Below are 12,136 nucleotides of genomic sequence, written 5' to 3' on the forward strand. Positions count from 1 at the left end.
ATGGCTAAAGGTGCATTTTATGTATACAAGAAATCTGATTTTGGAATGTCAATGAAAATGTTCGTCCACGATACATGGGAGTCTATGAGTGAACTATGAATAATTTTTTTTCCAATATAAAGATAGGTAAACCTTTGTATTTATGTACTCTCGATTATTAATATTAATGTACTTGATTAGACAAGGGTGGTAACAAATGGATGTGTTCGCCAGAAATTGGATTTTGGAATTTCACCAAAATGTAGATTCACTGTACATGGGAGTCTATGAGGAAACTGAATATATTTTTCAATACCAAAATAGGTAAATCTGTGTATTTATGTACTTTCGATTATTAATATTAATATACTTGATTAGACTAGGGTGGTAAAAAATGAATGTGTTCGCCAGAAATTGGATTTTGGAATTTCACCGAAATGCAGATTCACTGTACATCGAAGTCTATGAGGAAACTATGAATAATTTTTTTACAATGCTAAACCAAATTAATTTGTGCTTTTATATTTGTTTGATAACTGATACAGTATTTGAAAGTTCAGATGTTGACAACAATTATGGTATTTCACCTAAAAGTATTCATGGTACTAGTAGTATACATGTAACAGTTAAATAATTTCCCTGATTAACTTGCTATATCTCTAATATGTAAGTAATAGGAATTGTTCCTTGCCCTCAGTGCACTCGATTTACAATAAGACAAGCCTCAGAGTTGCCAAGTCAAGATATTCATGTGAAAGAAAATATACTTTTGTTCAGATTTACAGTTAAATGACTTCAGAGAATGAAATCATGCAACTAATCATCTTTATCTCCCAGAATATTTCTGAACACTGAAACTGCTTTTTGACTGGACGGATACTTATGAAAATTAAGTGACACCCCCCTCCTAAGCTGATTGAAAAATACTAACATGATACCCCTTCCAGTTTTCAAATTTGAGCTGAACCCCCCTCCCTCCCCCTGGATTTTGCCGGCCCATCCCCGGCCATAATAAATGAACGCTCCCTAATGAATTCTTTATGCTACTACCGAGGTTCGGCCTTCGCCCTAACACTTCGATCCCGGCCTTAAGAATCGCCTATCCGGGCAACGCTGCGAGCACCTGTGGTGCAGGGCTATGTGAGCATTCACAGCATGATAGTGTGTGATCGATGTTCAATGAGAGATGTAGCGTTTTTTGTACGTTCAAAGCTTAGTGAGTACTCATAACAATACTCTCTTTGTGTAATCAAACTATCAACGCTAACTTAGGGAGACTTACATGTTAAGTGGGCGTACTCTCCATATCGTGCCCATCAGATCAAGTAAAAGAGTCACGATTTTGCATTTTATTACGACATAAATACTGTATTTGTCACCACTTCAGACTTCGATAAGGCAGGCATCCTGCAATTATAAGCATAAGGAGAGTCATAAGTTCATCTCCTGATAAAAATGAAACGAAAACTATGTCAAAGCGAATCATGTCAAACAAGCTGCAACCAATGAGCAATTTTGAACCTAACACACCACTTGTATGAATTTAAACCCTGCTGGATATTTAGGTCACTGCTTAACTCTGACATGCTCAGATACAGAACAAAGTGTATTGTAAACTGACTGGGTACAGATGACTGTATCATTTTTCTCTGTCCCCTAAAACAACATTGACTGAAAGGTGAAATCTTACAATGCCTCAATTAAAAGTATTGTTGAATAAGTTAAAATGCAACCATATCAAGCTAATGAAGTTCACCTCGTAATAGTTGGATAGCCTATCATATACTTTCAATTATCTCCAGATAATTAAACTTACCAATGGTCAGCTGATTACGTTGAGAACATCCGAAATGCAGTCTTTGAAATATGTTAGTGAAATAAGAGATTGCGATTGTTTTATAAAACCTTTTATGGCGACCCCCATCCATGCATTCTTGTGAGTTACTAATGTTATTTAACTTGAAGTAATCGACCAAATGCAATGCAAATTTACAAATTATGATGAAATGTAGTTTAATTATCATTTCTTATGCCATTCGCAATTTATGTCCCTGTATCCAACGAACCGTTAGTCATAAAACCCACCACTCATGAGTGAAATTGCTCATGTTGAGGATTCACACTGACTTTTTGCTGTGACCAGACACGACGCGACTTTTTCGTTAAAATATGTGAAACCATGTAAAATAATGTATAATCTATGTTACTATAAATGCATGTACATGAAGTGCGTGTGTAATACAAGACGTGTCAATTTTATTGCAGCCATCTTTTAGTGATCGACTGAAAACTCATAACCCTTATGATGATTTGTTTGTATCTCTATGTTGAAAGATATTGTGGCTATCTAAGCGAATCGTACAAAATACGACATTTCCTTTGTGTATAATCAAATCAAAATGAAGCATCTCTGATTTTGTCAGTCCAGTTCCAGCCTCGTTAACTTAAGTTGATGTCCCAAAATTTAGACTGGCATACCGGTACACTTTGAATTCTCAGCAACCGCTACTATAAAATCGACAACTATGTGACATTGATATCTGCAAAGCGATCTCCTAGGTACCAGACACTACTTCATCACGGATAATGATTAATTAGTGCCGTAGAGTAGATATATTGGACGATTCTGACGGGCGATGCTACACAGAGGCGTGACGTTCATCTGTGCAAGACTAAACCAGATTAGCCTGCTAAACACGTTTCAAGACAAGTCGGGGTTTCTTCTGTGTCTATTTGTTTGTTGGGTAATGTATTTCAAATATGACATCCTTGTCAGTTCAATCATATGATACTTAAAAATCATGGTTACAGAAACATCGACACCTTTTCTAATATCACAGTTTAGATTACTTTATTTTGACTTCAGTCTGAGCAAAGTTTCCAACCTGTCTATATTCAAATATTCGCTTTTGAGCTTTAGTCCAAATGAAAGACTTGTTTTAAACAGTGCTCTCCCATGTGGTTACCATGACTTTGTCTTACCTTTTGTCTTCTGATTTGTAAAATTTAAGAACGATTAAAATGCGGAAGCAAACTGTCCTTGTCATTGGCATTCTGATGCTGATTGCTATATTGGAAATAAGGACAGGAGAGGGCCTGAGACGAAGGCGAAGACGTCGGACGTGCTTACCTTGTGAGGTCTCTTCTTGGAGTTCGTGGAGTGCTTGTACAAGAGATTGTGGAACTAGTGGAACTCAGACTCGTACAAGAAAGGTGACCAGAGGGAACACGTGTGGATATCCCTGTAATGATGAACTCTCTCAAACACGATCTTGTAACAATCCAGGTTGTAACGGTCGTGGTCAACCGCTTTCATCTTCGTGTACATGTGACCCTGGGTGGATTGGTACTTGTTGTGAAGCGGGTAGGTAAACCCGAACCAAGAATGTATTTGTAGGTGTAACAACGAACCACCCGTTTCTGTAAAGTGTGTGCGCTTATAGCAATCTGGAACACGGGAAAGATATCATTTGAAGGACAATAGCAACAGCAATTAGTATTCATAAACTCATCTGTTTTTATTTGGCAAGAGTTGTCACGAACAGTTGCTCGATATTGGCTGTGATTGGTTGGTGATATCTAAAGGAATATTGCGACAGATAAAAAATTATACACAGGCATCCAGACGAGTACAAAAAAGTTTAAAAATTAGAACACGTCAATGACAAACCTAAACATGTGACTTCATATTAATTTTGCTAAATTTTGTCAAGATGGAAATAGCTACTTCTCTTACAATAAATTGTAACTATATCTGTATACTGCGAAATTTACCTTTCGATCGATTAATCATTGCATTTCGAATTCAAATTGGCGATATACAACGTGTATACAACGTGTAGCAAGATCAGTGCTCCGAACATTTTATATATAATTTTGCAAATTTTGAGAACATGTAAAAACACTTCAGAAACAATGTATAATGTAAGTGCATCATTCTCACCAGATGACAATGAATGCAGTCGTAGCAATGGTGGCTGTGACCACAGATGTACAAACACTCAAGGAAGCTACTACTGTACTTGCAACTCTGGCTACAATTTGAATAGCAACGGTCATACATGCACTGGTAAATAAAGTGTTAAATATATCAATATAGTTTTTGGAAAGGTCACAATTTTTGCGCAACTTTTAAAAGAAAAAGAAAAGGCCGATATATGACTTCATCCACAAATACCAAATCATAATATACGGGATCCTGTTGGGCAAACAATCAACAACTTTTCCCAACAAAACAAGCTGTATCTATATATTTATATTATGTTCGATAATAAAAATGCCAATATCTGCGCATTTATAGACGTTCGATAAAAAATATGCTGGATTAGAACAAGGGGATACAAATGCATATGTGTACAAGAAATTTGATTTTGAAATTTACCGAAATATTGATTCAGCATACATTGCAGTCTAAGAGAAAACTATAAATAATTTTTACATTACAAATTACTTAATCTTTGCTTTTACAAATGTTTGACAAATGATAAATGTACTTGATTAGAATAGGATGTTTGAAATTGCAAATTTGAGCAACAAATATGAAAAATGTAAAAAAATCACCCGATGATGTCAATCAACTCCTTTAAAGATCCATTAGCTGTAACTCCGGTCATTTTTTTTTATTTTGTTTGTTCTGTGTATCATCTGTAGTTTCTGGTTTGAATCCCTGAACCATGGCGAAATTTCTAATATTTAGCTCATAAATATACCCTATATGAGTATTATCTGCATTATTATTGTTTAAATTTTGTATTCAGGTCCGCACTTGAATACATTTATCAACAATAACAATGTTCATTTCACATACACAGGCTGTGTTGGCAAGCAGGACACCGGCATTGGTCATGATGATCGGATTATAGTAAAATTCTGTACTTGATACATTGAAACATAGTAGTGAAAAATTAGTTAGAAGTTACAGCTAATGTCCCTTTAATCAACTTCTGATGATAGTCGAGACGTAAAACATTCAACATTTTTCCTGCAATACTTGCTATATCCGTGCTTTTAAACTATATGTTGTTTAACATTGAGAATAGTAATAGTTTTATTGTATTCCAAGGCCACCGGTCCATATACAAAGGGGTTACAATACAAATAAATGTGCAGCAGATCGGCTCCAAGAAAGTTTTCATGTTTTCAAGTTTCAAAGTTTAACATTGACTTATAGGCTGAAATAAGTTTCTTGACAAACAATGATAGTGCTCTCTGTGTAATTACAAGCCAAACTGTAATTGACGATAAACACTACAGCTATTGTCGCTGTCAATTTTGAATTCTATTCAATTGTACTTCAAAAAGTTGATAAAATTATTTACTTTAAATGTGATCTCAGTATTCATCTAATTACTTAAAACCGTGCCTTAAAGTGATTATTTGTAATTGTAAAGGTCAAAAATATTCTTTTAAAGTTCAAAAGTCAAATGACAAATTATAAATCGATAAAGATATTATTGAACTGAGACCTGCAGGGGGTCACCATTTTTACGCATGAAACTTGGGTAGGTCACTTATTTTGCTGCAAACACTTTTGGGAGGTCACTATATTTCATGCAGCCTCATTTTGAAAAAAATAGCCCCCCCCCTGTAATTTCTGTCCAGTCCCCAATGTAATGTACATACGAGTTCAAGAGTCTCGACTCGACTAGCGCATGGCTATAGTCGTAAAGCCTCATATTGCCATTGTATTCTGCGGCATTTGAATTGTTTTATGTTTGTGTAAGTTTTAAAATGAGGCAATAAATGATGGTATGAAAATTATAGGTTTTAAATCACTGGCACCATTTAACATCATCTACCTCACACAAAGTCAGTAAAACTGTTGGTCTTCTTTTCACAGACATTGATGAATGCAAAACCAACAATGGTGGCTGTGATCAAATCTGCACAAACACTGTTGGAAGCTACAATTGTGATTGCAACATCGGTTTTGACCTTGGCGATAACAATCACGCATGTCTGGGTACGTTGTTCGGGGACATTGTACTAATGACGATATTTCAAAAGAGTGACGCAGTGTAAAGTGGATCGTCCTCTTGATAAAAGGACAGCTTTTCTTGACGATTTCTCACAACAGAATTTAAAGATACCAACGACTATGCAGTTCAGTGTTATAACATGTATCATAGGTGTATGGTGAGCGGCATTACTCTCCATGCGGTCCATTTGTAATAAACGAACTGTTATCAAAACAACAAAATACCCCCATGCCGCTGTAATATTTCACTGACTGCCGGTAACATTGCATCTTTTAAATGCTATACTTTACAATTTATGCATTTATACTGATGCATGATTGCCATATTCAGTTGGGTGATCTATATTCAATGTTCCTTCACAGATATTGATGAGTGTGCGACTGACAATGGTGGATGTCATCACAACTGTACTAATATACCAGGTAGTTTCCAGTGTTCATGCCTTAATGGTTACCTCATGGAGGAAAGTGGCTACTGCGTTGGTAAGCCTTCAGTGAATACGAAATTCATTTTTTAAATATTTACTGCAGGGTTGTTCTTTGTTACAATACTCATCATCAAGTTGATACGAGGTGCATCAAGCCAAGGCTGTGAACACACAACCTGACTTTAGACAGTAGTCACCGCGAGCTGCTTTAGTGTTTTTGGGGCTGATACTTTTTAGACTGCAGAAACAACAACGAATGGCAACATTCTTTATACTGTGTTATTAGTCACCACGTCCGTGCGTGCATTCGTCTGTGTGTCCGTCACCAAGCACTTCTCAGACATGTGTGTATAGATTTCTTTCAAAATTGGTAAAAGAACATTGACCCATGACTTACATATTTACGTCGACTTGTTTCACGACACCAACCAATATGGCCGTGTGGCAGCCATTTTGTTACGATTTTTTCATATCCGGAGCCATAACTCAGACAAGTCACAACCGATTTTATTCAAAGTTTGTACAAGGACACTGACCTATGTCATACACACGCACGTCAATTGGTTTCACAATGTGATGCAATATGGCTGCCTGGTGGCCATTTTGTTACGAATTTTTCATGTCCGGAGTCATAACTCAGACATATTTGAACCAATATCATTCAAAATTAGTACAAGGACATTGACCTATGTCATACATATACACATTAATTTGTTTTGTGATACCATCCAATATGGCCGCCTGGCAGCCATTTCGAAGATTCACATATTTTTCTTCAAAAGACACCCACATTAATTTGCTACGTTCTAATATTTGATGTGGTGATGCATCACAGGCTGGACATGTGGACATGTATATGCTTAGCAGTACATTTTTACTTGTTTTACTTGTGAATGATATATTCCAATTCGATACCGTGTAATCCTTCCATTAATGCTGACATATTGTCCTTTAGTTTCATTTATTATAATGAACATTGAACAAGATACTCGAAATGATAAGGCCTTAAAAGACGCAGACCTTTCATCTTTATTTTCCAAAGTTGCCAATGATAGACGTAGCAGTTTTAATGCAACTAACTGAATTCAACAACGATCTTTCGCCATTCTACAGTGTTCATGTTCAATTTCAACTTTTGCAGACATTGATGAATGTGCCGATGGTACCCATGACTGTGACCTTGAAGCACAGCAGGCATGCGTGAACAAACCAGGTACATGGGAATGCGTTTGTACGTTGGGATACCGTGAAGACGCTTGCAACAGTCTTGATTGCACAGGTGATTCAAAACTAATACCCTCACAGTAATTGGTGGGCAGATTATCGTACTTGTATTCAATTTTGTAGTGGATAGGCTTGTCATGATTTCTCATTAAATTTACATCTTCCAGAGAGCATTCTCACTGTAACTCTAGGCGCCACTGAGCATTATTTAACTTTGGACATCTGGCGCTATACACGTTTTGCTACTCAATAGATAGATAGTTTAGGGTAGATTTATTACTGTGACCAGTTAATCTTCTTGTTGATCTGGCCAAAAAATGGTCAAGCCAGACGGGAGGTCAAAAAGGCTGGAGCATTAGGGTCGAGTGAGACACACACGAAGACAATCGGGATGCTAAAGCTCTTCTGAGACCAACATTAAACATACACAACTATTGACATACTTCTACTCTGTGATGTATACCTGCAAACTTTATTCGTATCCCAGAGTGTATTTATTCGACAAACCCGTAAAAACACGGTTCGATACTGTACATTATCACCAAAAAAAGGGACTATATGGTAGAGGGCAGATAATCATTTGCCAGTCTTCTCTTCACATTATCGGCAATTTGTTTATTACCGAAGGAAATTGTTTATGAATGTAAAATTGTCATGTTAAAAAGATATAGGTAACATTCAGAATGTCTACTGTCTGTGTATTTAAAGAAGATGATACAATGCACACTCATACTTTACAATTGCAAAGTCCATGACACAACGATATCTTATGTCTAAAAGATAACACTGCTATCTTGATAAACTCACAGATACTAATGATGTGTCGCGGAATGTCGGAATCCCCACGAGTTCAGTGCCGACAACAGTTAATTTTCACATATGTCATAATTTTGTTAACTTTTGGCATAATATTGTCATAATTTTTGTTAATTTTTTGACAAAATATTGTCATAATCTGTATAGAAAACAAGTGGAAGTCCTTGGAAATGCAAAACTTGTGTACGATGTTAGAGTTTTAACAGATGAATTCTAGTTTTGAATTGAATTCAGTCATCATGACAATTACCCTTGACATTACACACATTCTGGTTGTACTGACAAGCTTAGAGCTTATCATTTCAACATAAATTTGAAGAATCTCATGCAAGCAAGATGGTTAACAGGGTCAGAAGTGAGACGTTAACATCGAGTGTCATTGTAACTATTTCATCTTCAGATGTGAATGAGTGTGCAGAAGACAGTGACGGTTGCGGTCAGATTTGTACAAACACTGATGGAAGTTATCAATGTTCATGTGTTGATGGATATGAACTAGCGGACAACAATCATGCTTGTACAGGTATCTAACATTATTTCTGTTTTATGTATATGATAAGAAATGTAGCAACCTTTAATATAATAATTAGAGCCAATGTGGTCAGGCTCGGTCAGATTATTATGATCTTTGAGTTTTCAGTTTTTGCTGATGGCACCATAGGAAGCTGAGAAATGTTTCAGGGATTGTTGGTACCGGTTGTTTGTTTGTTTGTTTTTTTGTTTGTTGTTTGTTTGTTTGTTTTTTTGTTTGTTTGTTGATTCACTACACTACCGAGGATACAAACTTTCTGTTTGCTTCATCGTATCAAATATGCATTATATGACTGAAGTCAAAGTATTTTCACAATTTATCGGTATTATTTGTTTTTGGATAGAATAAATACCATACATCGATTCTGTTCTAATTAAAAAGTGTTTTATCCACGTTACAGACATCAACGAGTGTGACAATGAAGGATGTGATCAAATCTGTATCAATGCTATTGGAAGTTTTGTGTGTCTCTGTAACGACGGTTACATTCTTGATGAAGGTGGCACCACATGCTCTGGTACACAAGCCTGATATATCTTGTTATTGATTGCCAAGAAGAACATGTAGATGTGTTATCAGTAATTATTAAGACAAATCTCGTTCTAGACGGTTTTTATTTCTTGAATTATGCTTGAAAACAACAATATCATTTTCCGTCTCAGAAAATATGTTGCTAATAACCATTCACTAAACATTTATGGTATGTCTGTTAAGAGCTCATGAATGTTTGAATGTTTAATCGACATTTTTTTGTTTCTGAAGACATCAACGAATGTGAGGCTGATAATGGTGGATGTGATCATACTTGTACCAATACTGCGGGCAGTTTCCAATGTTCCTGCCACCCGGGATTCGAATTAGATAACAGTGGATTTACCTGCGCAGGTAACAAACGGCCAATTTTAACAGGGCAAGACAACAAAGCTTTTCATGTAAACTTATCTTTGGAAATAATATTTGGCAAGCAAGCGAGTGTTTTTTCTACCTTATAAATGGGCTGGGAAAAGCTGATCCAAAAAGCTCTTTCGCCCAGTTTTAAAGGGATACAGTCGTCGGAACTGCGCTCAACTTACGACCAATGTAAACACAATATCCCAGGTACGATGGTGATTGATGAACGTTAAACATGTGTGTCATAATCTACATCGTATAATTTAAATGTTGCATCTATGATGATGAGGTGCGTCTATATATCGTGCACGAAATGCATTGTTTGTAAACAAGAAACTCGCACATACGCAGTTCAGATGACCGTTTCAGGTTAAACGGTGTATTCATTGCTTGGATAAAGTTTGTGTGCGATGCGTGATAGAGAGTGTACCAGCGTGAGTGCTTCTGAACTCTACAACGTGTTGAGGGGTCGTAGAAAGAAAAATGTAACCACAGTTTTTTAGAGCGGGGATTTGGCCGATCGTTGTTCTGTCTGTCGGTTGACTGTTGGGTGACTGGATACCGTAGGTTGTGAGTTTGAAGACGATTGAAAACACAGTTTTTTTATATGAGCTTGCCGTGATAATTTTTGCGCTACGGATAAGACCGAAAAGCCGAGCTTGTTGTTTGCCGTTGGTTTACTGATAGAAGCGTACCGATGTTGAGAGAAGAGGGCAGTTGTTGTCTTTCGTAGTCAGAAGGAGGCGTTTTCATGTTTTAGATGGGAGCACTGGTCCGCGGTATGATGATAGTGGGAGGGAAGCTACGAGCAGCTTTCGCCTTTTCCAAAATTTGATTTGTTCGAATAGTATATTTAAATATGAAATATTTATGTTGATAACCATCAGTTAATAAGCTTGTTGGCTATTCCAGTCACTGGTATAATTACGAACTCAAACAGCATATCTCCAAGACAATCAAACTGTAACTGAGACGATGAATCCGACCTTTGATTCACATTTTAGTTTGTAGGTCTATAATAGCTTCATCAGTAGTGTTATTTAAAGCTATCGAAATAAGACCTACCTTTCTTTCATGAATATGACTTTTGTTTGTGTACCGTCTATTTACTGTATGTTCTGTGCTGTTTTGTGTCTATGTTTACAACTATTGTCTTACGAATTCTGAACTAATGTCATTGGATTATGGATTGGTATGATTGTGATTATTTTTCAAACCAAATTGCCATAAAGTTTTAAAAGCTGAAATGTATGCTACTTGTACGTATTTTTTACAGATATTGACGAATGCGCTGCCGACAACGGTGGATGTGAACATGATTGTACTAATCTTGAAGGCAGCTATGAATGTTATTGCAAACACCCTTATCACTTGGATGGAAATGGACACACATGCTCAAGTAAGTATCCTTTACATTCATTCGCGTGCCACCAGTATTTTGCTCAGAATTTGATGTTCTTACTTCCTTGATTCGCATATTTTGAGAGAATTTAATCACTTTGTTAATGCAGAGGTTATGATTTGTACTTGGGTCATTTTACCCCGTGTGTTTTGATTGGGTTTTACTGTGTGCTGCCTGGATTTTAATATATGTATTTTAAATTGCCATTTAAATTGCCATTAATATCTCTCGATATACCAATATTGCCTTTCTTTATAATTGATGCTTATTTTGATTAGCTTCATGTGTACCAGAGAGCCCTCCATTGGGCTGTAGACATTGATGACTCGTGATTATTCATTAACAGACATTGATGCGTGTGTAAATGGACACTGTGAACAAATATGTGAGACAGTAAGCAACAAACCAGTGTGTGCATGTTCTGACGGCTACCACCTCGCATCCGATAATACATCATGTCAAGGTAAGCAATATCAAAAGGGTATTTATTAGTCGTAGACTTTTTTTTACGAATTCGTTGAATATTTACGTCTTCTAAGAATCCCCATTTTGAGTTGACAGTGAGGCAGTATGAAAGCATTTTATCGTACTAAGATTTTACCATCTATGACGGTTAGCTTCATATCGTGCAAAACTCTGAAACCAAGTGATTCAAAAATCGTTTAAAATATTGTCGACCACGATATAGGGAACTTGGCTCGTTATCTCTGCAGTAGTCTAGGATATAAAGTTTACAAGTTCAAAGCTCTTTTTTATTCAGATGTCGACGAATGCAGAGCTGGAACACATGAGTGTTCCCATGGTTGTGTTAACACTGAAGGCAGCTACTACTGTACCTGTGATGAAGGACATATTCTAGACCGAGATCGAAGGACATGTGTCGAGGT

At 36.6% G+C, this 12,136-nt stretch overlaps 1 protein-coding gene across 1 annotated transcript; it reads left to right on the top strand.

Moving 5' to 3' along the window:
* Nucleotides 1–3,894: 3,894 nt before the first annotated feature.
* LOC139142960 (matrilin-2-like) lies at nucleotides 3,895–11,571 on the top strand. The gene is made up of 9 exons (XM_070713156.1): nucleotides 3,895–4,048; nucleotides 5,819–5,941; nucleotides 6,320–6,439; nucleotides 7,526–7,663; nucleotides 8,825–8,947; nucleotides 9,357–9,473; nucleotides 9,719–9,841; nucleotides 11,124–11,246; nucleotides 11,528–11,571. Exons 1-9 carry the CDS (start codon nucleotides 3,895–3,897, stop codon nucleotides 11,569–11,571), a joined length of 1,065 nt encoding a protein of 354 aa, XP_070569257.1.
* The last annotated feature ends 565 nt before the right edge of the window (nucleotides 11,572–12,136 follow it).

The sequence above is a fragment of the Ptychodera flava genome, chromosome 10 (assembly GCF_041260155.1).
Source record: "Ptychodera flava strain L36383 chromosome 10, AS_Pfla_20210202, whole genome shotgun sequence".
In the NCBI taxonomy this organism is placed as follows: Eukaryota; Metazoa; Hemichordata; class Enteropneusta; family Ptychoderidae; genus Ptychodera; species Ptychodera flava.

What these genes read in the sequence shown, in the direction of transcription:
- LOC139142960 (XM_070713156.1), top strand. Translation starts at nt 3,895, where the DNA reads ATGTATAATGTAAGTGCATCATTCTCACCAGATGACAATGAATGCAGT. An exon ending in CAACAGTCTTGATTGCACAG is followed by an intron (nt 7,664 to 8,824) that starts GTGATTCAAAAC and finishes TTTCATCTTCAG; the next exon opens with ATGTGAATGAGTGTGCAGAA. An exon ending in CAACAATCATGCTTGTACAG is followed by an intron (nt 8,948 to 9,356) that starts GTATCTAACATT and finishes TCCACGTTACAG; the next exon opens with ACATCAACGAGTGTGACAAT.